Source organism: Bufo gargarizans, chromosome 6 (assembly GCF_014858855.1).
Source record: "Bufo gargarizans isolate SCDJY-AF-19 chromosome 6, ASM1485885v1, whole genome shotgun sequence".
In the NCBI taxonomy this organism is placed as follows: domain Eukaryota; kingdom Metazoa; phylum Chordata; class Amphibia; order Anura; family Bufonidae; genus Bufo; species Bufo gargarizans.
The window spans coordinates 325575281-325603231 of record NC_058085.1 but is presented as its reverse complement, the minus strand read 5'-3'; the positions used below and the strand labels follow the sequence as shown (position 1 = coordinate 325603231).

The following is a 27951-nucleotide window of genomic DNA, read 5'->3' as shown; positions in this document are numbered from 1 at the left end:
CCAAGATGGCGGCGCCGCCAGATGAGGCGAGCGAGTCGGTGAAGACGGAGCCCGAGCTCCTGGAGGAGGTGAAGCAGGAGACCCCGGGCTGCAATGACAGCGAGGAGACGGCGCTCGGCAACGGGAATGGAGTCTCTCCCAAGCCCGCCAGTCCCCAGGCGGCTGCCCCGGCTGCCGTCACCCCTCAGGCGGGGAGCTCGGAGGCGCCGGACCGGCAGACGCTGCTCGCCGTGCTGCAGTTCCTCAAGAAAAGTAACCTGAAGGAGTCGGCGGATGTTCTGCTCCGGGAGATCGGCGTCGTGGACGGGGAGGACGCGCCGAGCCCCGGGCAGCAGGACGGGGCAGAGCAGACGCTCCTCAGCCGGGTGACCGCGGGGAACTCGTCCTCAGCGGCCGGCGGGGGAGCCACCTCCAGCAGCGGCGCCAGTGCGGGGGGCCCGGTGAAAGGTGAGCAGCCGCACATCACGGATACTACACGGACTCTTCACATATACATGTACTCGGCCACCTGCGTCCGTATTATACCTACTAATCACATAGCAGTAGTATCAGTGTTACACACTATGTACATGGACGGCGGGTAACCTTACATGTATCACACATACTATATACAGGGCGGTATTCCTACTATACTAATGTAACTGTTATATACCAGAGTATCAGTGTTACACACTATGTACATGGACGGCGGGTAACCTTACCTGTATCACACATACTATATACAGGGCAGTATTCCTACTATACTAATGTAACTGTTATATATACCAGAGTATCAGTGTTACATTATATACATGGACGGCAGGTGACTGACTACTATATAAACCTTACCTGTATCACACATACTATATACAGGGAGGTATTCCTACTATACTGATGTAACTGTTATATACCAGAGTATCAGTGTTACACACTATGTACATGGACGGCGGGTAACCTTACCTGTATCACACATACTATATACAGGGCAGTATTCCTACTATACTAATGTAACTGTTGTAACACTGATACTCTGATATATCTATCTATCTATCTCAATCAATTATACAATATACTTGGACGGCAGGTGACTGACAGCCTGTATATACCATAATACTTGTACCCAATAAAGGTACTAGAGATGAGCGCGTTTCATATTTTGAAGTTATTCACTGGTAAAAGGTAAATTTTGCTATGGTTTCTGTTACCAAGGACCATAACGCAATCCTATGACGGAATGCCTTTAGAGGCATTCCGTTATTCATTCCATCATAATAGAAGTCTATGGACTGCAAAACGGATCCGTCCCGTTTCCGTTATTCAGGGGAGGACTCGGGACCAGGGGAGGACTCCCCTGCATAACGGAAACTGGACGGATCCATTTTGCAGCCCATAGACTTCTATTATGACGGAATTCCTCTAAAGGCATTCCGTCATAGGATTGCGTTATGGTCCGTGGTAACAGAATCCATAACGCAATTCACCTTTTACCAGTGACTGAATTTCAAAATATGAAACTCGCTCATCTCTAGTCATCAATATCTGATCATGGGGTCCGACACCTGGGACTACAGATGAGCGAATGGACTTCGGATGCTTTATCCAAAGTCGTTTTGCATAAAACTTTGTTGTAATGCCGCACTGAGCAGGCTCTTCGTACAGTATTACAATGTATTGGCTCTGATGAGCCGAAGTTATTACTTTGCGAGGTCTTGCGGGACTTTGTGTAATAACTTTGTGAATTATTACTGTAAAACCTCGATACCGCTCCATACAGTATTACAAAGTTTAATGCGAATCGACTTCGGATGAAGCATCCAAAGTCAATTTGCTCATCCCTGCCTGGGACCTGCGGCGATCAGCTTTTTGAGAAGGCCCAGATACTCCTGTGAGCGCTGCGACCTCCTCTCTGCTCCCCAAGCGCAGCGCCATACAGTGGTCGTGCTTGGTATCGCACTCTGCCCCATTCACTTGTATGGGACTTCAGCTGCACGTGACGGATGAACGTGATGTCGCTGTCCTAGCAGACCACGGCGCTCTAATTGTGTTGCATAAACTTCTTATTTTGATTAATCCATTCGCCACAAAATTCTACTACTAAGGCCCCATGCACACGGCCGTTGTTCAGGGCAGTGTGCGGGCCGTGGAACCGCGGCCTGGATCCCTCCTGAGAGCAGGAGCGCACGGCGTCACTGGTTGCTATGACGCCGTGCGCTCCCTGCTGCCGGCACAGTACAGTAATACACTGGTATAGATCATACCAGTGTATTACTGTATTGCGGCGGCAGCAGGGAGCGCACGGCGTCATAGCAACCAGTGACGCCGTGCGCTCCTGCTCTCAACAAGGATCCAGGCCGCGGTTCCACGGCCCGCACACGGCCCTGAACAACGGCCGTGTGCATGAGGCCTAAGGCCGTGAACAAGTTTCTAGGTTAGACCGAAACGTTGGCCAGTGGCTAAATAGAATTTTCCAGATGGATTAAATAAAATAGGTTTATGCAGCACAATTACAGATTGCCGTGGTTTCTTGAATATATTGGAATCTAGTTTACCACTAGAGGAGTGCTGAGAAGGCTGCGGTGCTCACAGGGGCGCTGATCGGCAGGGGTCCCGGTTGTCTGACCCCCACCTATCAGATACCAATGACCTATCCTGAGGACAGGTCATCAGTTGTAAAGTCTCGGAAAACGTGTTGTTTTTTTTTTTTTTTTTTTTTTTTTTTTAGCTACGCTCCGGCACACAGAGCGGATCACTGTATTTTGTTTACTTGTTAAATGTATCTAAAAGGGGAGACAAATGATGCCAGAATGTACAGCCGCATCAGTAAATGTGGTACCCTGAGTATTAAGGAGGTTACTAAGGGCTCATGCACACGGCCGTTGCCTGGCTATATTGCGGCATGCATACGGCAGGTCTGCAATACACGGGCACTGGCTGTGTGCATCCCGCATCACAGATTGCGGACCCATTCACTTGAGCTGCGCAACTTGGGCACGGATCGGAAGCCGACGGAAACACTATGGAGTTCTTGCGTGGGTTTACTGTACGTGCCTCCACACCGCGAAAAAAGTAGTGCATGCACTACTTTGACCGTCGGATGCGAATCGCAGACTACATTGATGTGAATAGGTCCGCGATCCGCACGCAGCTGCCCCACAGTCGGTGCCCGTGCATTGCGGACCGCAATTTGCAGCATGGGCCCGGCCAGCACATGGTCGTGTGTAGAGATAAGAGTCCCTTCCCCCACCCACACATACTGGCATAGTCTCATGGCATGCTGGTGCCACCAGTGCCATGTTGTCCGCTTTCCTTCATGGCCATTGTGGATTAGTTGTAGGCATATTTCTCACTATATTCATGTTACTCTTTCCAGCTCCAGTAAGTAGTGGCCCCCAGGATCAGCCGGACGTCAGCGCCGTTCTGTCTGCGTACACCCAGCAAGGAGATCCTGCCCTGTATGAGGACTATTACAGCGGTCTGAAGAGATTCATCGAGTCTGTCCTGGACTGTCACCGTGCCGAGCTGTCTCAGTTATTCTACCCGCTCTTTGTACACATGTATCTAGAGCTCGTATACAACCAGCATGAAAACAAGGCAAAGTCATTCTTTGATAAGTGAGTACAATGACAAGTGCGGCTGCAGGAGGTGCAGACACTGCGCAGTAGTCAGGGAGTTTGCATGTTTATTTCCATAGGTAGAAGATGGTGTCACTGCCAGGCTCTTCTGAGGCTTTTTTTTTACATATTGGAACCCTATTAGCCTGATCCTTTCAACCAAGGCAGATGTCGGGGCCGTCAACACCGGAAGCTGCACCGTTCTGTACACCGACTGCCAAGGAGATATTGGCCAGCCCTAACCACCCAGCAGCGGAGTGGCAGTTCTCCCTGTTTACAATGTCTTCATGGGATTAGAGAAATATTGGGCCTTTTTTCAGCAGCTTAAAGGCTATGCACACCTTTGAGGGCATTATTGCATTATACTTTTTTATATATATAATATATATATATTTTTGGTCTTTTAACCACTGTCTTTGTGCAGCTTTCAGTTTATCTAGTAGCAGGTCCTAATTATGACTGAGTAGCGGACATATTTCTTCTATGTAATGTATTTCCTTTTTGCGATTTCCTGTAGGTTTCATGGAGATCAGGAATGTTACTATGAAGATGATCTTCGGATTTTGGTCAGCCTGACTAAAAAAGAGCATATGAAGGGAAACGAGACCATGCTTGACTTTCGGACAAGCAAGTTTGTTCTAAGAATATCCCGAGACTCCTACCAGCTTCTGAAGCGACATCTACAGGAGAGGCAGAACAATCAGATCTGGAGTATAGTCCAGGAACATTTGTATATTGATATCTTCGATGGCATGCCACGTAGCAAGCAACAGATTGATGCGATGGTGGGCAGCCTCTCCGGAGAGGCGAGAAGAGAAGCCAACAAAGTCAAGGTTTGTGCTAGTAATAAGAGGGTGGTATACGAAAAGGGGACTGTTAAATATGACCATAATTTAAAATGACTCCCTGATAAAATGTAAGTCAAACTTTTTTGCCTGGAAGAAAGGGGTTCACTCCAGCCCCCAAATCTTACTTTGGTCCCTGCCAGTCCAGTGGTCTTGTCTCTACAGGTTGCTGGCATGTTTTGTGCAGTGAACAAACTATTCTCACTGTAAAGTAGCCACTGAAGAGAGCCCAAGTGAGTCTTCAATTTCCATTCCATCCACCATGACGGCCACAATGAGAGATGCCCCTTGACCTCTGTAGGGGCAGGAATGCACAGAGTTTAAATTGCCCCCAACCCCCTCCCCCTCAGTGTTTTTTCCTGCCTCTACAGCAGGGATCAGCAACCTCCGGCACTCCAGCTGTTCTGAAACTACAACTCCCAGAATCCTTTTTATACTTCTGTGGGAGTTACAAGAACAGCCGAGTGAGTGTGCATGCTGGGAGTTGTAGTTTCACTGCAGCTGGAGTGCCAAAGGTTGCTGATGCCTGCTCTACGGGGTTAGCACGCATAGAGTCCTCCCTGTGAACAGGTGAAGATCAGCAAAGAAGTTATCTTCATCCCCGCCTGCCTTCATGCGGCAGGGGCTAAGGCTGGGCAGCAGTGCTCAACGTGGACGCTCGCCCCGGCACATGCTGGGACCTGCGCTCCCTCTTGTATCACGGTCTCCCTTCCACTGTGGGTTGGAAGCAGACGCTGGATCCATGTAGGATGCACGCGCGAGCTAGGAGCGCGGCATCCTTTTGATCTTACAGGAGGCGGCAGAACCAGGGCGCATAGTACTGGGAGGCGCTCCTGGATGACATCAGATGCCAGAAAGTGTTTAAAAAGTGGCGCTCATGGAGCTGTGCATCACCGCCACTATGGCTACTCCTGAGGCTCCTGCATCCCGTCAGGAGGGTTCTGACCCCTCTCTGGCTGCACCCACCGTGAGTTCCCATAAGGGGAGTATGGTTATCTTTTTGTTTAGATATAATGCTTAGAAGCGGATATCTGGTTGCTCTTCTCTGTTCCTTAGGGAGCAAGAGATACGAAGTCTAAGTCAAGATCTCTAAAGTGCGCTACCTGTGCCAAGAGACTATCTGATAACTATAAAAAGTTGTGCAAGCAATGCATTTCTGACGTCTTAAAAGAGGAGCAACCATCTATCCTGTCCAAAATTATGTCTTTTATCCAGGATGAGATTGTCTTCCCTAGCATCTCTGACTACTCCTAGTGTCCCGCCTGCCAAAAAAGACTATCCATTCAATCCTCTGATGCTGAGGACATTGATGAAGATACCTCTACCTCTAGACGAGTGCTTGAGGAAGAACTTTTTCTCAGAGGGGAAATTGTAGAGGATGATAAAGTAATTATTTCCTCAGATGACATAGAAGAGTTACTGAAAGCAGTTAGATCTACCATGGGCTTAGAGGATACTACCAAACCTCATACGGTACTGGATGAGATGTTCAGGGGTTTATGTACTAAAAGAACCAAAGTATTCCACATAATGAGAATATCAAAGATATGATATTAAGAGTGGATTGAACCTGAAAGACTAGGGGTGTCCAAAGAGTTCAGGAACAGCTTACTATTTGATTAGGCTGAATGTAAAATTTTTGAGATGCCCAAAATTGATATTCAGGTGGCAAAGGCAGTAAAAAAGACTGCCTTACCATTTGAGGATTCATCACAACTAAGCAATCTGATGGAACACAAAGCAGATTCTTTATTAAAGAGCATAGGAGGCATCTATGTTTGGTGTAAACATTGCGGCTACATCCGTGGCAAGAGCCATGTACTTCTGGTTGTCAGTTAAAGGATCACCTAAAGAAAAAAACTCTTAGGGAAGATATCATAAATTCCGTGCCGCTATTAAATTCAGTAACTGCTTTTTTGCCAGATGCCTCGGCGGAGTCTGTACATTTTGCAGCAAAAGATGCAACCCTTACCTAAGCAGCCAGGAGAGCTTTATGGATGAAAGCATGGTCTGGGGATAAAACCTCCAAGTCTAGACTATGCTCTATTGCCTTCTCAGGGGAGTTTTTTTGGCCCAGTGTTAGATAAGATACTGCAGAAAGCGGCTGACAAAAATATGGGGTTTCTGGAGGAGAGAAGCAAAAAAAGAGACCTATTAGTCAGTTCCCGTCACAATCTAAGCCCTACAGAGGTAAGGGTAAAACAGGCTGCTGGAACTACCCAAAAGGTGGAAGGGGGAGAGGATTTATCCTTAATCCCCAAAATAAACAGAGCAACAAACAATGACGCCAAAGTGGGAGGCAGGTTGAAAAATTTTCTAAACCAGTGGAATCTGGTTACGTCAAATTCATGGGCACTAAACATCATAGCCCAGGGATACAGAATAGAATTTTATTCAACGCCTCCAGAAAAATTCGCAGTTACCACCCACAACAGAGGTATACGGGAAATAATTTGGCAGGGAATTCAGGATTGAATCAGATCGGGGGTAGTCATAAAGGGGGAAGGGGTTCTACTCCGGCATCTTTCTAGTAAAAAAATAAAAAGTATATTTTCTTTACTAGAAAGATGCCCGAGTAGAACCCCTTCCCCCTTTATGACTACCCCCGATCTGATTCAATCCTGAATTCCCTGCCAAATTATTTCCCGTATAACTCTGTTGTGGGTGGTAACGGAGAATTTTTCTGGAGGCGTTGAAGAAAATTTCGCACAATAATAAATCTAAAACCTTTGAACAGATCTATAGTATACAGGAGGTTCAAGATGGAGTCAATTGCATCTATGATTTCACTAATTCCAAAAGGTGCCTTTATGATGTCAGTGGATCTAAAGGACACCTACTATCTGATACCAATTCCTCAGGCCTCCCAGAAATATTTAAGGTTTGCAATAAGAGATCCTGGGGGACTCCTCCATCATTTCTAGTACGTAGCCCTCCCCTTTGGTATCTCATCGGCCCCAAGAACATTCACCAAACTGGTGGTGGAAATAATCGCCTTTCTATGCAGGAAGGGAACCAATATCATCCCTTACCTAGATGATTTCCTAATAATTGTCAATTCAAAAGAAACAACCTCAAGGACTACAGAAGAAGTTATAAGTACCCTTTCAGGTTTAGGGTGGGTGATAAATCAAAAAAATCAATACCCGCTCCATCTACAAAAATAAGATTCCAGGGTGTAGTTAGGTTCTCTTGGATACAGAATCTATCTACCCAGGGACAAAGTAAGAACTCTCAGACAAGATAAGTCTCTTTCAAAAATACAGGTGTTCCATTTTATGGAGTCAGGCCCACACAACAATCATGCAGTCATGGATGTTGAAGAAATGGGACAGGAAACTGTCATCCATAGGACGATACAGGTGCCTTCAACAGTCAAAATAGACCTAGACTGGTGGCAGGAATAGGAAAATCTGCTCCAGGGTATAGACTGGCTGAATCCCAGAAGCTCAGGTCATAACCGATGCCAGCACTTCAGGTTGGGGTGCAAAGGTAGGCAACCAGTTTATCCAGGGAGACTGGCCAAACAGCATGAAAGAAAGATCCTCAAATTTCAGAGAGCTGAATGCAGTCCTTATGACGCTCAGGCAGTAGACCTATTAAAAAAACAGGCATCTGAAGGTCCTCTCTGACAATATCACGACAGTGGCGTACCTAAAACACCGGGGGGCACACAGTCTGATCCGCTGGCAGAAGTAGCAAAAATAATTTCTGGGGCTGATGCAAACAGCGGTCCACCTAAAAGGGGTCAGTGTCACGGATGTAGTAGGGGAGAACACCAAAAGACAGCAAAAAGAAAGGGGGAAAGACACTAGGCCTCACCGCTGGGGAAGGAAAAGGGTCACCACCTATAAAACCTTGCTCCTGGCCCTAACTCCTATCCATATGGGCACCTCTCGATTGGTAGAGATGCCCATACACGGGAACCTAGAAAATCCTGGTGTCTCTCGAATGCCCTAAAGTTAATGATAGGGCAGAGACAACCCATTTCTTCCCTGGTGAAGGAACCAGCGTCTCACTGAGGCCTAGTAAACAACCAGGGGTGGGGGATACAAAACACAACAAGCGGAATACTTAACTTCTGAGGGTGATGGATGAACAGGACTTCAACAAGAACCACACTCCAGCTCTTCCAAAACTGTACTCCTGTGCAGCCAGTCTTTCAGACCTTCTAACACTTTTTTCACAGGTGTGACAGTCATAGAATGGACATTAAACCGTGTCCTATTTCACGAGATCGCATCCAGATGGGGACTACCAGAGATAGATGTGTTTGCCTCGAGGGAAAATGCCCAGGTCTGACAGTTCTGTTCAATAAATCTAAGAGACAGACCATGGGCAATAGATGCCCTTTCAATAAGATGGGACCTAGTCTATGCTTTTCCACCCTTTCCACTGATTCCTCGCTTACTACAGAAATTACAAAAGGAAACAGTAATCTTAGTAGCTCCCCACTGGCCAAAGAGAAGCTGGTTCTCAATCCTGAGACAGTTGGCACTATAGAAGAGCCTTGGAAAATACCCTTCCGGGAGAACGTGCTCTCTCAGGGCCCAATAAACCACCCAAACACCCAGATCTACAATTTGTCTGGATCCTGAGAGTTACTCAGAAGAGAAGGTTTTTCAGACAGAGTAACCCTTAGGCCACATGCACACGACCGTATGTGTTTTGCAGTCAGTAAATTTTTTTCTCCTTTTGCGGATCCATTGTAACAATGCCTAAAACGGACAAGAAGTTATTTTGCGGTGCTACGGAACGGACATCCTGATGCAGACAGCACACTGTGAATGGGTGCGCATCCTATCCGCAAAAAACAAAATACGTTTGTGTGCATGTAGTCTTACTTTTAAGGCAAGCAGGAAGAGAATCGCATCAGCCATTTCTGGAAAAGATTTTGCAGTTGGCTGGGAGAAGATCATCTGAACACTTCTCCGCCGGCTAATAAAATACTAGATTTCCTGCCAAATGGACTAGAATTGGATATTAGAAACGCCATAATACAGTATCGAAATGCAGCTAAAAAATTCAGGAAAGACTACAACCTCCTAAATCAGTTTGGTGGCCGAAATAAGGGAAAAAAGCTTTCCAAAACTTTGATAGCTAGGTGAATCAGATCCACTGTAGAATGCGGCTACTCCCTTCAGAACAAACCTTGTCCGAAAGGTATAAAGCCTATTCTACCAGGGCTACAGCCTCTTTTTGGGCAGAAAGAGCTGGTGTTTCATTAGATCAAACTTGCAAAACTGCTACCTGGTCAGGTCTCAACACTTTTGTAAAACCCTATTGTGTTAACCTTTCCACCTCCGCAGATTTAGCTTATGGACAAGAGATTCTGCAGGCGGCTTCCCACCCTATTTAAATATTTTAGTTCTCATTGTGGCAGTCATGGTGGATGGAATGGAAAACCGTAGTCTTACCGGTAATTCAGTTTCCTTCAATCCACCATGACGGCCCATATATTTCCCTTCCCTTACAAAAATAAATATATAAAATTGTATTACCGTATTTATCGGCGTATAACACGCACTTTTTCCCCCTGAAAATAGGGGGCAAATGATGTATGCGTGTTATACGCCGATATAATGTTAAGAAGCCATGTTTTTACATACCGGAGGTATAACATTAAGACGGCGCAGCGCCTGCCGCAGCTCCCTCCTCATGCACCGCCTGTCCCAGCTCCCTCTGTCATGCGGCGCCTGCCCCAGCTCACTCTGTCATGCGCCGCCTGCCTGTTCATTCATAAAGTGAGATAAGCAGGCAGGCGGCGCATGAGGAGGGAGCTGGGGCAGGCGGCGCATGAGGAGGGAGCTGAGACAGGCGGCGCATGAGGAGGGAGCTGAGACAGGCGGCGCATGAGGAGGGAGCTGAGACAGGCGGCGCATGAGGAGGGAGCTGAGACAGGCGGCGCATGAGGAGGGAGCTGAGACAGGCGGCGCATGAGGAGGGAGCTGAGACAGGCGGCGCATGAGGAGGGAGCTGAGACAGGCGGCGCATGAGGAGGGAGCTGAGACAGGCGGCGCATGAGGAGGGAGCTGAGACAGGCGGCGCATGACCGAGGGAGATGCCGGTCTGCGCCGTCTTAATGTTATACCTCCGGTACTACAGTAAGTACCGTACACTGTACAGCGCGTCTACAATTATAGAGATCAGATTGAATGTTTAACAGTTGCGGGGCCCGGTGTATTAGAGTAGAGTCACTGCACCGGGCCCCGCCATGAGTGTCCCCGCCTCCTCTCTCCACACTGATCCATCTGATGGGGGATCTGTAGATGACACTTATGGGGATCTGTGTCATCCACAGAGCCCTATAAGTGTCATCCTTTTACATTATTTACCTTTATAAGTGGTAATAATATTAATAAAAAAAAGTTCTGAGCTACCCTTATTATAGTTCTTTATTTGAAATTTAAATTTTTTTCCTGAAATTTCCCTCTTAAAATGAAGGTGCGTGTTATACGCCTGTGCGTGTTATACGCCGATAAATACGGTACTTTATATATTACACTAATATGGGTCTTTATTTGGGTATAAAGTAATACTCAAAGGCGACGCACACAAAATTGCTCACCTACTTGGGTAATTTGGAAAAGCACTGAGGGGGAGGAGGGGTGGAGGCAATTTAAACTGTGTATTCCTGCCCCTACAGAGGTCAAGGGTCATCTTTGTGGATTCAAGGAAACTGAATTATCGGTAAGACTAATTAATTTTTTTATTCTTGTTTATAGGTGTTCTATGGTCTTCTAAAAGAGCCAGAGATTGAAGTGCCTTTGGATGATGAAGATGAAGAAGGGGAAAATGAGGAAGGCAAGCCGAAGAAAAAGAAGCCAAAAAAAGATAGTATTGGCTCAAAAAGTAAAAAGCAAGACCCTCATGCTCCTCCACAGAATAGGTGTGTAAATCCTTTTCGTGGGAGCAGAAAACTAATCTTTTAAAGGCGGTAGTCTCATGGCTGCAGCCCCTGTCCATAGGTGCCATTAGGGCTTATAGAGGTGGTCCTCTGGAGCCCCCCTTTTGACACAGTTTAAAATAACCACTTAGTGTCCATTCAAAGGTCCGCAAAATGGGTCCGCATCCATTCTGTAATTTTGCGGAACAGGTGCGGACCCATTTATTTTCAATAGGGCTGGAATTTGCTATCCGCAATTGCGGATCCGCACTTCCGTTCTGCAAATAAATGGGACATGTCCTATTCTTGTCCGCAATTGCGGACAAGAAAAGGCATTTTCTAGGAGAGTGCCGTCGATGTGCGGTCCGCAAGATGCAAAACTCATGCGGACGTGTGAATGGACCTTTTAAAGGGTTTCTTTTACCAGAATTAACCCTCTTAAACGGTCTGACATTAGTGATGTGCTAATGTCAGCAGAATACAACTCTATTTTTGTTTTATTGATGCCCCCCTTACAGCGCAATTCTTACTTTTGTAATATGCAAATTAGCCTCTAGGAGCAGGGGAGCATTGCGCCTGCAGCTAGAGGCTCCGTTCTCCCACCTCATTCTACGCCCTGCTGTCTGTGATTGACAGGCCAGCGTTCGTTTTCTCCTGCCGGCCCTGTGTGCTACGTAAGTCTCGCGCCTGTGCAGTTTAGCCAGCACACAGGGCCATCAGGAGAAGACTAACGCTGGCCTGTCAGACAGCAGGGCGTAGAATGAGGTGGGAGAACGGAGCCTCTAGGAGCAGACGCAATGCTCCCCTGCTCCTAGAGGCTAATTTGCATATTACAAAAGTAAGAATTGTGCCGTAAGGGGGGCATCAATAAACATAAAAATAGCAGAGTTGTATTCTGCTAACATTAGCACATCACTATTGTCAGACAGTTTAAGAGGGTTAATTCAGGAGACAGAAACCCTTTAAAGGGAGTCTTTCACCTAATCTGAGCGTTTTAGACCGCTCAGATCAGGTTATAGACTCTTTAACCCTCATTACGATCATACCTTTCTCTTATGTGTCCCTCGCCCAGATAATGAAAACAACACTTTTTAAACTTATGCAAATTACCTTCTGAAGGTGCCCAGGGGCGGCGTTACTGGGCGATGTGTCCAGAAAAATACACCTCCAGCCGGCGGACGTCACGAGCGGCACCAGAGGACGGCGGGCTGGGAACTGGCCCGCACCTGCGCACTGCTCTGCCCATTATGGGCAGATGAACAGCTTTTCATATTGCGCATGCGCCGGCCAACTAAAGACAGCCGGCCGGCGCATGCGCAGTATGAAAGGATGTTCCTCTGCCCATAATGGGCAGAGCAATGCGCAGGTGCGGGCCAGTTCCCAGCCCGCCGTCCTCTGGTGCCACTCGTTACGTCCGCCGGCTGGAGGTGTGTTTTTCTGGGCACATCGCCCAGTAACGCCGCCCCTGGGCACCTTCAGAAGGTAATTTGCATAAGTTTTAAAGTGTTGTTTTCATTATCTGGGCGAGGGACACAAGAGAAAGGTATGATCGTAATGAGGGTTAAAGAGTCTATAACCTGATCTGAGCGGTCTAAAACGCTCAGATTAGGTGAAAGACTCCCTTTAATAGTGGTTTTCATTCGGGTGCACTAGTTGACCATTCATTTCAATGGCTGCATCTAATCCTACATTTTCCCTCCAGTGGGCACATATATGGCTGACAGTTTATGTCCATTTTTATTTTTTTATGCCAAGAGATTGTAAGCTGCTGCTTTGCAAATTCTGACTTTATTTCAAGGGAAGGTTTTCATCACCCATGTTAATGTGCTTGGGGATCCCTAGAACCCCCTGATTGTTAGTATGGGGAGTATGCCATTACCTTCCAGGATATCTTGTCAGCTCTGCCACTCCTCCATACAACTGTAGTACCAAAAATGTCTGAAAGGGTGACTAGATGTTGTATCTCCACTGATGTAACATTTATAGCATATATTGTAAATGTATATGTTTAACATTGTGCGACTTTCGTCTCAAATTATGGCAATGCAGACTCCTGCGAAACTGACTTTCAGAATTCCTCTTGATACATTTCCCCCATTGTGTTTCATGTTGCCAGGATTCCTCTTCCAGAGCTGAAAGATTCCGACAAACTCGATAAAATTATGATAATGAAGGAAGCTGCAAAGCGTGTGCGACTTGGTCCTGACTTTTTACCATCAGTCTGTTTCTACACATTCCTCAATGCTTATCAGGTATGTCGGAAATGTCCCTAGTTGATATTTGAGTGCTATTAAAATTTGTGGACTATGTATAAATGTATTCATTTCCATGCAGGGCCTGACCGCATTGGACATTACTGATGACTCCAGCATGATTGCAGGAGGCTTTGCCGATTCCACTGTGCGCGTATGGAGTCTGACGCCTAAAAAACTGCGCAGTGTCAAAAGCACATCTGGTAAAATCAACTTATAATTCTTATATTCTAAAGTGGACAGCCACTTTGCTGTTTGTGTGAGCGTGATTCCCAGTTATAGACTCTGCTTGTTTCTCTGCATGAGCTGTATCTACTGAATTATACTGACAGCATTATGTCAGCATATTTCTGTAGCAGTAAGGTCATGCAGAGACACTGCATCATAAATCCATTATAATTAGGCGAATCTACTTTTGAATTATAGATCCGAAGTCGATTTGTTCAAAAACTTTGTTTTTAATGTTTCATTATAGCATTAAAATGTATGGGCTCCAAGGAGCCAAACTTCATCTCGCCCGAAGTTGTGTGAGACTTCAGTGAATTACTACTGTGTTCATATCTGCGTATTTAAAAATATTTTTAAATAGGTATCCGAAGTGGGCTTTAGTACTGGCTGGTACCTCTGAACCAAAGTCTGCTTTGGATTCCTACTTTGTGGGACTAGTCATATTTAACATTTATATTATTTATAATATAATATTTATTTTTCTCACTGACTAGGGAACTTCACAATGCAATATGCTTATCGCTTTTTAGAAGTCTTTGGTATGCACTTTATTGCAATTGCGTATATTGCAGTAATTAACAGACAGGTTGTCTATCAAGGCATGACTTTGGCAACCTATTGATGTCCTGCAATTGCATCTTGGGGTGACTGCAGGAATCCTCCCTCTGTCTAACCACATAGAGGCTATGGTCCCTATAGATTGGCATGTAAGGGGTTAAGCGTCTGGGATCAGAAGTTTCTCTGCCTGCTGTTATGATGGGAGCCCGGGTGATGCTCAACAAGGAGTCTTTGTGGGATAACGCTTTACTGGACCCAAATTGAGGGACCTGTTTTCTTGTTTAGCTACATTGCATTAGAATTTCTTGATTTTTCTTTTTTTCTATTAGATCTTAATTTGATTGACAAGGAATCAGATGATGTTCTAGAGCGAATTATGGATGAGAAAACTGCCAGCGAGGTGAAAGTTTTATGTGGTCACAGTGGTCCTGTATATGCAACTAGCTTCAGCCCAGACAGGTGAAAGAAGTTGTTTGTAGCTTGTTCAGAGCATCCGTGCTTCATTCTTGTGCTGGTAACTAACATTGCAGGTCTCTTTTAGGAACTACTTGCTATCCAGTTCAGAAGATGGCACCGTCCGGCTGTGGAGCCTACAGACCTTTACCTGCTTAGTGGCGTACAAAGGTCACAATTATCCCGTGTGGGATGCACAGTTCTCGCCATATGGGTATTACTTTGTTTCCGGAGGACATGACAGAGTTGCACGGTAATAAAATAACATTGTAAAATCACATTTATCGAATATAACAAATCGTTTTCCTGGGCAAATTTTTTTTTATGTGACTGCTACTGTTTTATAGTTAAATTACTGGGAGTAAATTGTCTGTCTACCACAAGGTAATCTGTCTAGATCATGTGAAATGTATATTACCCAGACTGTGTGAGCTTGCATGCTCTGTAACCTGCAGGTTACATTATGTGCATGGAGTCTGTTTCCATCTGCAAATTTCACGTTCCAGCTAAGACCACCATCCCTAGATTTTAAAGCCTGTATTACACATGTCAATTTTTTGGCAGATGAATAACAAGCATTCGTATGAACGCTGGTTAGCGATTATTTCTCGTAAATGGCATTGGGGACACAGCACCATAGGTATATGCCCAGCTTCCACTAGGAGGCTGACCTAGAAAAGTGTTGGCTCCACCCAGATGGGCTATACCATCTGCTCAGACTTCGTGTCCGTATGAGACAGACATGACCTGCTGATTTTTACAGGTCTTGATCCTTTTTGTTTTTTATTCTTTTCTTTTAAAAAAAAAACCATTTCTTCTGCAGGTCTCGCCCTGCTGCAGGATGGGGCTCCATCGTGGATATCTACTTTAGTTGCACCCCCTGCGGTTGCGTACTCTCAGTGCTTCGCCGGTCACCCAGTCCCCCATTACTGCATCAGCAGTGGCATGCCAGTAATCCCAAATATGTGCGAGATTGCTGAAGGGGTGACCCTGCTGCGCCAGAAGACGTCAGACGGTGAGTATTCTCCCTGTCCCATGGGTCTAAGATTAGTTCCCCTTTTTGCCATGGGGTGCGAGCACCTCATATCAGGGGATCTGAGGTCCCCCTTTTCCACTTGTTTTCCCCCTGCTTCTAGCATGGCCCGTGGCTCCCCAGTTTAGTTATTTGCCTGCAATCCAGAAGTTCCTGGTTTCTGACCCAGCACTGTTAACTTAACCTGGGAAGGGGGGTCAATTTCTCACCTTGTGGGGGGCCCCCATCTTTTTGGAGCCCCTCACACAGGCCCTCTTGGTTAGCTGGGCCTCCAACCACCTATACCTCTCCCTGGCCGTCCTTTACTTTAGTCCCCAGCCTCTGCCTGGGCTGCATCTTCCCTGCCCTGGCCCCTGGTGCTCAGTTTTTCCCTCCCTTGGCATCGTTTCTCCTCAGGAGTCCACTCCACCTGTTTTCCTTCTGGGGGGCCCTCGTTCTCCCGCAGTTCCGTCCCACCGATGGCGCTCCTCTCCCGGCTGCTCAATTAATCAAGGCCCTATCTTTTAACTAGCCAAGGCCGCATCCTTCTCGTACCCTCCCCTAGCTTCTTGGGCTTTTTTTCCTGGCCCCTCCCCGATTCTCTCCCCTCCTGGAAGGGGTCTCCTTCCCCTCCTATCCCAGTTTGGCGCAAGCTTTTTGCCTGCGGGTGGAGTTTACCTTCTTCTGGCTAGTTCTTCCTCTGGTACCTCCATCTTGCCAGCACTCATGAGGGATGCCCTCCAATCTCCTGCAACCTTCCTGGCACTCTCCTGTGACTGCTGCAGCACCTCTTCGGGGACACGGCACCTGGGGTCGGGTAGCACAGCCTCTGGCTGACTGCTTTTCTTTTTTTCAGGCTCACTCAGCCCTCATGTCCTCTTCCAGAAAAGACTCCCAGCCCCACTGCGGGGTCGTCGCATATTATACGTGTGCCCACTTTAATAAAAAGTTGCCTTGCGGTCAGCTTGAGCCCATTTGTGCGCAGTACCTTGCCCCCAGACCCTCTCAAGATGCCCTGACCACCCCTTCTGTGTTGGTTCCTCCTGAATGGGCTTTTTCCCTGTCCCAAGCCATAGGGAACCTGACCCGACTCTCCCAAACCCGACTCTCCCTGTCACAACCATGTCCCACTCCTCCTTGGCATCCTCGGGTCATTCCCAGGACAGGTCTGAGGCTGGCGACGAATCCTCCCTTGCCGCACCTTCCGCCGCCTCAGGGGACTCCTAACTGTGATTCCGGATCAGAGCAGAGCACTGCCCTGTCTGCGGCCATGCAGGATCTCATCAGGGAGTTAGGGATGCTCTCTACGTGCAGGAAGACCCCTCCTCCTCGGCTCAGGATTCCACTGTTCCAGGTGCCCTGCTTTGGTTTTCCCTAACCATGCGAATCTGGATGCATTCCTGGCTAAGGAGTGGCGTGTCAACCGAATAGGAGTCTTCAGCTCGCCAAGGGTTTGGATGTCCTCTTTTGCGTGGAGTCCATTACTATGTGGTCTGTTCCACCTCGGGTAGATCCACAAGTGGCCCGACTTGCTAAGGCCACCACCCTTCCTTTGGCAGACACAGCGTCCTTGTCTGGTCCATTAGACAAGAAGATGGACTCCTTGTCCAAGTCTGTATTCGTTGCAGCAGGTTCCACTATCTGCCCTGCCATTGCCCCGTGTTGGGTGGCTAAGGCCTGTATGGTCTGGGCCAAACAGCTTGTTCGGTCCTTACCCACAGATTTTGCTCCATCTCCTTGCCTCTACTCTTCTCCAGGTACCTTTTGTGATGCCGCTCTGGTAGGACGGCTGCTTAACTCTGTGGCTATCCACCGCACGGTTTGGCTTTGGGCCTGGGCTGCAGATGCCGCCTCCAAAAAGGCGCTCATATGTCTTCCATTCCTGGGTGGTAGGCTTTTCGGGAAATGTTTGGAGGAACTTATTTCTGAAGCAAGGCCCGCTATTCCACCTGAGTTTACTTCTGCTTCATTTAACGGTGTGGCTGTCTCTCCGAGTTAGTCATTTAGACTGCTTCATGCACATAAACCCCAGTCGGACAGGATTTACCATCGTACCTGGAAGACTTACTTTGCCTGGTGTGAATCTGACGAGGTTCACCCTCTCTCCTTTTTTCCATCCCTAGGATTCTTGCTTTTCTTCAGGCCGGCCCTGAGAAAGGGTCTCCGCCTGGCCTTCAAAGGTCAGGTCTCGGCCTGGTCTGTCCTTTTCCAAAGTTCCTTGGCTTCTCGTTCCCAGGTTAAGACTTTCCTTCAGGGGGTGGCGCATCAGGTCCCCCTCTCCCGTTCTGCGGTGGAAGCCTGGGATTTTAATTTGGTCCTAGATGCCTTTTCAGACCTCCCCCTCTCATGTCTCCTTTAAAGTTGTGTTTTTAGTTGCGAATACTTCCATTTGCAGAGTCTCCGAGCTGGCGGCACAGTCTTGTAGGACCCCCCTTTTTTGTTTTTCACCAGGACAAGGTTGTCCTGCCCCCAATTCCCTCCTTTCTTCTCATCCCAGAGAGCGGTATTTCCACCGTCTGGATGTGGTTTGGGCGCTTCGGCTGTATCTCCAGCTAACGGAGTCCTTCCATCGATGTGACTTTGTTTTTCCTGAGGGCTCACATAAGGGTTTACAAGCCTCCAAAGCTACCATCTCCTGTTGGATTAGGTCAGCCCTCAAGGAAGCCTATGTGGCGAAGGGTCGTGAGCCCCACTTCCGGTTGACTGCTCACTCCGGCATTTAGCCTTTGCTTCCCAGGTCTGCAAGGCCACCACCCAGGCCCCAGTGCACACCTTCTACAGATTTTACCATATTCATTCCTTGGCCTCTGCTGATGCCAGTTTGGGTCGCAAGGTTTTGCAAGCAGCTGTGTGCTAGGTTCTTTGCATGGCTGTTTTTTTCCCATCCTCGGGGACTGCTTTGGGACGTCCCGTGGTGCTGTGCCCCCCAATGCCATTCACGAGAAAAATTAATTTTTGTACTTACTGTAAAATCCTTTTTCTCGTTTAATGCATTGGGGGACACAGAACCCTCTCTTGTTTCTTTGTTCAGGTTTTCCGGATTTCCCAGGACCCTTTGATAATGGTCCTCTTCCTGGTTTAGGACATGTTGGCTTCACTGTTCGTCTTTTTTGATGCTCCTACTGCTTTCGGACCAACTGGTTAGTATAGTGTCTGAGCAGAGGGTATAGCCCATCTGGGTAGAGCCAACACTTTTATTTTCTAGTGTCAACTGGGCATATACCCATGGTGGTGTCCCCCCCAATGTATCCAACGAGAAAAGGATTTTACGGTAAGTACAAAAATCAATTTTTTGCAGTGTAATAATGCCCCTGATTGCCCAGTGAACGAGCATACGCTCCATCATTGGGCAATCCAAATCTGCAAACCACTATACAGCATGGGGACGAGCGATGGCATAGAGATCACTCGTCCTTCTACTTAGGAGGAGATCCCTGCATGTAATAGCACCGGTCTCCTCCGCTAGCAAGCAGGCGATTGCCGGATGGGAACGCTTCCCTCCTGACAATTGTCTGCCACATCATGCTGTGTAACATAACCTTAACAACTGAAAACTACTGTATGTCTAACTAGATCTAATTGCTGCTTCATTTTGTCATTTTCAGATTATGGGCTACTGACCACTATCAGCCCCTACGTATATTTGCTGGCCATCTGGCAGATGTGATAAGTACACGTTTCCATCCCAATTCTAACTATATAGCCACTGGCTCCACGGACAGGACAGTCAGAATGTGGGATGTGCTCAATGGGAACTGTGTAAGGATCTTTACTGGACACAAGGTAAAGTTTACCACTACATAATGTATTGTCGTCTCTAAACAAACTATACAAATTCCACCTTGTAATCGTTTTACTAGACCTAAAACTATATAAAAAGCTTTGAAATTTTAGATGATGGATATGTTTATAAATTACAAGCTGACTGACGGATTATTTGGCCATCCAATTATGGCAAATTTCAGTGTAGATAAATGTAAATTGATGCAACTGAGTACTAATCTACATGTACCATATCTCCTAGGTGTAGTAAAACTGGGACAGTCACATGTAGGGAAGGATTTGGGGGTACTTGGAGTTCATAGACTAAGAGCATGCATTGTCAGACAGCTGCTTCTAAGGCCTGCAGAAAGCTGTTGTGTATAAGGGATGTGGACTTTAGAGACAGTGGTGTAATATTGCAACTTTGGAAATCGTAAACGTGACCTATGTCATTTTTCTGCTCCAGTTCATACAAAAGACCCCCCCCCCCCCGGAGATGGCGAACGTTCAGAGGGTGACTAAACTGATAACTGGCATGATGTCGCAGGTTAAGGCGAAGGGAAAACACCAAATGCACACCACAACGAATAGACAACAATCTAGGCCTCAAAAGCTAAGGAAGAGGGATGTTGACCTCCTAGTAATCCCTATGCCTTTCCCCAACTCCTGCCAGTATGAGCAGATCCTGATGAGACAGCTGGTTCCTTCCAGAATGAAGTAACCTGCGTCTCCCTGAGGCCTAGAAACAACACACATCAGATAATAAGAAGCAGCGAAGGCAATAAGTACTTGGCTTAGAGATGAATGAAGAAGCAGGAGATCCTAGACAAACCAGCACTAGCAACTCCAAGCAGAAACTATTAAGGCTGGGTTCACAAGGGTGCAATGCGTTTTGCACGCGCGTGATAAACTGAAGTTCAGGTTTCGGTTCAAGGTTGTGTAGATGTAATTATTTTCCCTTATAACATGGTTATAAGGGAAAATAATAGCATTCTTTAATACAGAATGCATAGTACAGGGTCAATTGAGTGTTAAAAAATAAAAATTAACTCTCCTCCTCCAATTGATCGAGTAGCTGGCAGTCTCCTGTTTCTTTAGGACCTGTGGTGACATCCCTGAGCTAATCACATGGTTCAGTCACATGGTCCATCACCACGGTGATGGACCATGTGATTGGACCATGTGATGTCCCCACAGGTCCTTTTAAGGCTGGCAGCTCATGATTAAAGAAGTAAAAAGAGATCGCGTAGTTGCCGATCAAGAGGAGGGGAGTTAATTTTTTTTTTATTTTTTAACCCTCAATTGACCTTGTACTAAGCATTCTGTATTAAAGAATGCTATTTTCCCTTATAACCATGTTTTAAGGGAAAATAATACTCATCTTGGCAACCATGCGTGAAAATCGCACCGCATCCGCACTTGCGATTTTCACGCAGCCGCATTCACTTCTATGGGGCATGCGTTGCGTGATGAACGCACAATATAGAACATGCTGCGATTTACAAGTGATGCGTGAATATCACTGCTCGTATGCACAGCCCCATAGACGTGAATGGGTCCGGATTCAGTGTTGGGTGCAAAGCGTTAGGTGGTGTAGGAGAAGAGTCTCAAAGTATCACTAACTTTTCACACAACTTTTGATAGGTTATAGATGCATATCAAAACCTGTATTTGGTGGAGGTCTAAGTGCTAAAAACCCCTGACGTTTTCTAGAACGAGGGGAGAGACGCATCCGCGCTCTCTCCTTGCTGCACAAGATCCAATTCTATCCTCGCAAGCGAGGTTGTAGATGCCGCGTCATTCTCCCTCCAGGGATGAGAGCAATGACAAAATGCAACCGTGACCAAAGCAGCCAAAAAGGATGCGAACAGAGAAATGGTCTGTGGTCCCCACCGGCAGAACCACAACTTATAGGGGTTGTCTTGCTAATTGCCTATCATTTCTACCTGTTGTCTGTTCAATTTGCACAACAGCGGGAGACATTAAGTCGCAATCAGTGTTGCTTCATAACTGGACAGATTGATTTCAGACATGTGATTGACTTTGAGTTACATTGTGTGTAAGAGCAGTGTGTGTATATATGTGTATATATATGTGTGTATATTTAGCACTCCAGTAGATAAAGTGAAAAATGGTGGACCCTTTATTGACCCCTTCTGCAACGTTTCAACCACTCAACGGCCCCCTTGCCAAATCGGAAAGACATCGTCTATGTACCGCCACCACCCCAGTACATGACTGAAGTGTTGGGATACATAGACAAGGTCCTCCTCGAGGGCCGCCATGAAGACATTTGCGTACGTGGGCGCCACATTTGACCCCATGGTGGTTCCCCGTAACTATAAGAAAAAACAATCCATAAACAAATAATTGTTCCTCAGAACCAGATCCAAAAGTTGGCTAATAAAATCCTGACAATCCACAGAGTATTGGCTATCCAGCAGACATCTCCGGACAGCCGACACTCAGGATTGTTTTTTTATTTTTAACCAGATGGATCCTCAAAAGACGCCATCACGAGTCTCTATACTGCTATTGATCACTCCAGGGGAGAGTCTGCTGTCCGGAGATGTCTGGTGGATAGCCAATACTCTGGATTGTCAGGATTTTATTATCCAACTTTTGGATCTGGTACTGAGGCACAATTATTTTTTTGTTTTATGAATAGTTTTTTCTTAGTTATAGAACAGTCCTATCCTTGTCCGTAATACAGAAACGGAATGCACACGGACATGGAAAGAAAATGCGCTCTTTGATAAATAAATAAAAATCATTGGAGAAGCTCTGCCTGGATTTATGGTGCAGAATCCACACCAAAATTTTAGTCTAAATTACTTTTTATGAACCTACCCTAAGGCAACGCAGACTCCAACTAACAATTCCCTTCATAGTTTTGAAGGTTACAATATTCCTTTGTCCAGTTCCTCTCCCGCACCCCAGATGAATTGTGATGGACTTTTTTTTTTTATATATTTTTTTTTTTATATCGTGCTATACAAATGAATATTTTGATGTGACATGTACGGTACTTCTCGATGTTGCTTCTGTGTGTAGAGACTGATCTGCAATTTGTTTTTCTGCAGGGACCTATTCACTCGCTGGCCTTTACTCCTAATGGAAAGTTTCTAGCTAGCGGAGCTACAGATGCCAGAGTCTTGCTTTGGGACATTGGCCATGGTTTAATGGTTGGAGAGTTAAAGGGTCACACCAACACAATCTATGCACTTAGATTTAGTCGTGATGGCGAAATTTTAGCATCAGGTAGGTTAAATTCACAGAACAATACATGTGAATGGTGTTTTCACCCCCCCCCCCCCCCCCAAAAAAAAAAATTCCTAGGTAACATGCAGAGTTGATCACAGATCGGTGGAAATTATCAGCTTGTCCATATCTTCTTATACTCTCCTTAAAATTGAAATGATCTGCAGCCCTGTGCTTTATCCTTCTAGATGGAACACCCTTGTGGAAAGAAGTATATATTAGGGGATGTGCAGCCAGTAATATTGACCTATTCTGAGGATAGGTAATAACCATTGCTGGCTGCTCAATCCCTTTAAGGAATGGTTTCTTCAGTTTGCTGTGTACTGTGAATTTGCTAAATCATCTTTTCCTTTATATCCATTCTAGGTTCGATGGATAATACAGTTTGTTTATGGGATGCAATAAAGGCTTTTGAAGATTTGGAAACGGATGACTTTACAAGTGCTACAGGTCATATAAACTTACATGAAAATTCCCAAGACTTACTGCTCGGTTCTTACATGACCAAATCCACCCCTGTTATCCACCTTCATTTCACAAGAAGAAACCTCCTCCTGGCGTCTGGAGCGTACAGCCCGCAGTGATGAAGCGTCCAGCCAAGGGCCGAGGCCAACTTATGCAATGAAGTTACCAAATGGGATTCCGATGTCAATTTCCGCAAGATCCTCTTGCATTCACTGCACTGCCTTGGTCGCCCTAGGGATAGGCTTTATATGGAAAGCAACAGGGCTGAAAGGCATATGCAGAAATGGTGCTGTGATCGAATGACTGTTATAGTTGAGCACTGAGTGCTTGTGTACATGTAACACTGCATCTATGTATTAGACTGTCTTCAGTGGTGGTCTCAGATTTCAGGGGCAATGAGGAAGCATTGGAAGTGCCTCACACGATTGTGCTGTCGGTACCACCGTTTTCAGTGGTGCAGCTGTCCCTGGGAATTGGGAAGCGGTCAAAGCTTGGCGTCCCTCACACAACATGTCAGAAGATGGTTTTTAAGGTTGACTTGTCAGTTAAATTTATGCTGAATAGAGGACCTTCACTTTATCACTATGCTATTTTCCATGGTGATTTCTATATTATCTTTAGCATTGTGTCGCCATAGAGGTAACCTGTTCTTGTGGGGCGGGGGGAGATCCTAGTGGTCGGACCCTGACAGATCACACTTATCACCTATCCTGTGGATAGGGGGTCAGTTTAAGGCTGGGGGCTACATGCCAATCTGGGAAGTGACCAAAGCTTTTTGTGTTCAGTGTAGCCATTGGGTCACAAAAAATCCTGTGATGGTTGTGGCAACGTGGTAGTCCTGCTGCGTCCCCATTTCAGTGACTGCAGTGCTACACAGAGACCTTTGGTTGCAAGAAGGGTGTCAAGGCTGAAATTGCTATGTAGCCCCAACCTTAAAGGGATTTTCAGGCAGAACTCCCCACCAGCATGGCTGGACCTGTGACGGCAATCTCGCTCACCTAATCCCTTCCAGCTCCTTCCCTTGCTGCTGCAGATCTATGGTCTCTGCATATCAACATCTGGTCTGATGCGGGTGATGTGTACCCCATGTGTCATGTAACCACTTTGGGGAAAGCGGAGGAATCAGAGTCCTGCAGCAATGGCAGGGGAATGAAGGAGCCAAAACCCGGCCACGGGGGATGAGGCAAGAATGATTCCTCTGCAGTTCTGGCCATGCTGGGAAGTGGGGTTTGCCGAAAAGGACTGAACAACCCCCTTTAATCTGGCATATAATGCATGTGAGCAGATATTACACCCAATCTAATGTGCTAATCATGCCGGATGATAATATATACTCTTTATTATAATGCTATTAATATCAAATAATATTGTACAAGGGGAGCATGCAATAAGGCGACTGCAAAATATTGTGTGACAAAAGGAATATGGAGCCAAAGAGCTAATGAGGCATCTGAATCGGCACCAACCACAGAAGCATCCCCAGTGGACAAGGCTCCATAGTAAAATGTCAGGTGTGGTGGACCCGGTGTATGGAGCGAGACTTACTTTCCCACCCTCTTGTGGTGAAAAATATAAAATGTGACACAATCTTTGCGCAGGTAATCACCAAAAAGTCGCAAAGCCCTATTTTGAAAGCTTTTGAAGCCGCTGTTTGTTGCAGATGTCTCTTTGGTTTATTATTTTGCCGTTTCCTTATTGGGTGCTGTTACTCGGCTTGTCCACCAGATGTCTCCCCCAATGGATTCATTTTTTTATTTGCACATGTAAGGCTACTTTCACACTGCTGTCTGTGAGATCCGTTTCAGGGCTCTCACAAGCGGCCCCAAACGGATCAGTTTAGCCCTAATGCATTCTAAATGGATAAGGATCCGCTCAGAATGCATCAGTATGGCTCCGTTCCGCTCAGCAGGCGGACACCCGAACGCTGCTTGCAGCGTTTTGGTGTCTGCCTGGCGGTGCGGAGCCAAACGGATCCATCCTGACTTACAATGTAAGTCAATGGGGACGGATCCGTTTACATTGACACAATATTGGTGTAATTGTAAACAAATCCGTCCCCCATTGACTTTCAATGTAAAGTCAGGACAGATCAGTTTGACTTACACTTAGACTTTTTTTTTTTTTTACTAAGTTATGCAGATGGATCCGTACTGAACTGATACCATCGTTTGCATTTATAGGTGCGGCTCCGCACCTAACGCAGGTGTGAAAGTAGCCTAATCCTAGTTATATGATATTAGTAGCATCGCAATGAAGATTTCTTTTTCTCGTCACTTTGTCCTGCATGATTACTGCTCTAGGTGTAGAAATATACAAACAGGCCACATTACTACGTGTCTTTGTATAGTGGTTTAGATTATTTTTTTTACTGGCAGCTATGCTTATATCCATCCATCCATCAATAACCATACAATCCACTGAGTTGTTAAAGCAGACATATTTCAGGATATATTTACAACCTCAAAGGGGTTGTTCATTATTTTTATATTGACGGCCTATGCCTAGGGTAGGCTATTGATACCTTATTGGTGGGGGGCTGACAACCCGCACCCCTGCCAATCAGCTGTTTCGGAGTAGTTCTGTATATTGTGTAGTGGATGGAGCCGGTTCCTGCAGTGGTACTGCCATTTAAGTGAAAGGAGTTTCGGCTCCTTGCCTCCACACCACATGTCAATGGGTCTGCGTCCGCATCCGCAAGTGGTGTGCACACAGCCAGTGCCTGTAAATTTCCACTTGCGCTTTTGGGCATGAGCCCTTAAGGCAGGGATAGCCAACCTGCGGCTCTCCAGCTGTTGTAAAACTACAATTCCCGGCTGTAGGCAGTCTGGGCATTCTGGGAGTTGTAGTTTTGCAACAGCTGGAGGGCCGCAGGTTGGCCATCCCTGCCTTAAGGTTGTATCGATATTAGCATCATGGTGTCTGACAGTGGATCAGTTTTCAAGTAGATCCCATTGATTTATAATGGGTTGGGGAATATTCACACGCGACAGATTGGTTGAAGTTTCTGCCTCTATACCCTGTTCTATACATCTGAATGAGGGTATTTTGTGTGTGGTTTTGTTGTTTTCAGAAACTGCCTCCTTTTGACCTTTTACTCTTATTTTTTTTTTGCTTTCTGAAACTGTTTGACCTTTTAGGCCTCTTTCACACGAGCGTGACGGATTAGGTCTCTCTCAGCATCTTTAAAGGGAACCTGTCACCGGGATCTTGGGTATAGAGCTGAGGACATGGGTTGCTAGATGGCCGCTAGCACATCCGCAATACTCATTCCCCATAGCTCTGTGTGCTTTTATTGTGTATAAAAACTGATTTGATACATATGCAAATTAACCTGAGATGAGTCAGAGCTTGAAAAATATGACTCTTCTCTAGTCACACAAGTAAGATATGACTTTTATGTTAATTTGCATATGTATCAAATCGTTTTTTTTTACATAATAAAAGCACACAGAGCTATGGGGACTGGGTATTGCGGATGTGCTAGCGGCCATCTAGCAACCCATGTCCTCAGCTCTATACCCAAAATCCTGCTGACAGGTTCCCTTTAAAGGGACACTTCTGTTAAAAAGGGGTATTTTTTTTTTTAATTATACTCTGCATTCATAGAAATTTTTTTGAAAAAGTTTGCATTTGTGACTGTTTTTTCATTCCAGCATTAATATGCCATTGAAAATTTAATATTGACTTTCTCTAACTGTCAGCACAAAGAAAACTCCTATACAGAGATAGGGAATCTACTGTTGGTTTACTGCTGCTGTGAGGGAAAGTATAATAGTAGAATCTGAGGTACAGTATGGCTCCTCTTCTCTTGATAGGCCTAGAAAAGATGTCTACAGAAGAGCATTGCACTTAATGGGCATCTGGCAGCAGGTTTGTACCTATGACACCGGCTGACCTGTTACATGTTCACGTGGCAGCTGAAGGCATCTGTGTTGGTCCCATGTTCATATGTCCCCGCATTACTGAGAAAAATGATATTTTATTATATGCAAATGAGCCTCTTGGAGCAACGGGGGTGTTGTCATTACACCTAGAGACTTTGCTCTCTCTGCAATGGCTGCGCCCTCTCCAGAGGGTGCAGAGCCTCTAGGTGTAACAGCAATGCCCCCCGTTGCTCCTAGAGGCTCATTTGCATATATTGAAACATCTTTTCTCAGTAATGCGGACACATATGAACATGGGACCAACAGACACCTTCAGCTGCCTAGTGCACATGTAACAGATCTGCTGCCAGATGCCCTTTTTATCAATGTGATGTTGTAATTGAGGCACTACAGGGGCCTGTCCGACCAGAGTGAATGGCCTGAGTAAGAAAAAAAAGCAAGTGAGGCAGTCTGCTGAGCTAAAAGTCCAAACAAAAAGGAAGTACAATACACTGAGTGATGTAAAAATTAGAGCCAGAACCCATCCACCAAAAATCAGTCTTCATGTATAGGCTATTAAAGCCCTGTAAGGGCTCATGCACATGACTGTTGGATGTTTTGCAGATTGTGGATCTGCAAAACAGATAACAGCCGTGTGAATTCTGCGGTATGGCCATGCAGTAATCTGTATTTTTTTTTACAGTACATACACAGAAAAAAAATGTTCATGTTCATGTGCATGAGCCCTAAATTGTCAGATCTCCTCCACAGTATGG

The 27951-nt window shown here is 46.1% G+C and overlaps 1 protein-coding gene across 1 annotated transcript; it reads left to right on the top strand.

Annotated features, from left to right (window-relative positions):
- Nucleotides 1–25173, top strand: TAF5 (TATA-box binding protein associated factor 5). The gene is made up of 11 exons (XM_044297607.1): nt 1–447; nt 3350–3590; nt 4108–4423; nt 11161–11324; nt 13438–13573; nt 13656–13776; nt 14689–14818; nt 14901–15065; nt 19430–19607; nt 22670–22847; nt 23214–25173. The coding sequence occupies exons 1-11, from the start codon at nt 6–8 to the stop codon at nt 23429–23431; spliced, it is 2289 nt and encodes a 762-aa protein (XP_044153542.1). The 5' UTR covers nt 1–5; the 3' UTR covers nt 23432–25173.
- Nucleotides 25174–27951: the final 2778 nt, after the last annotated feature.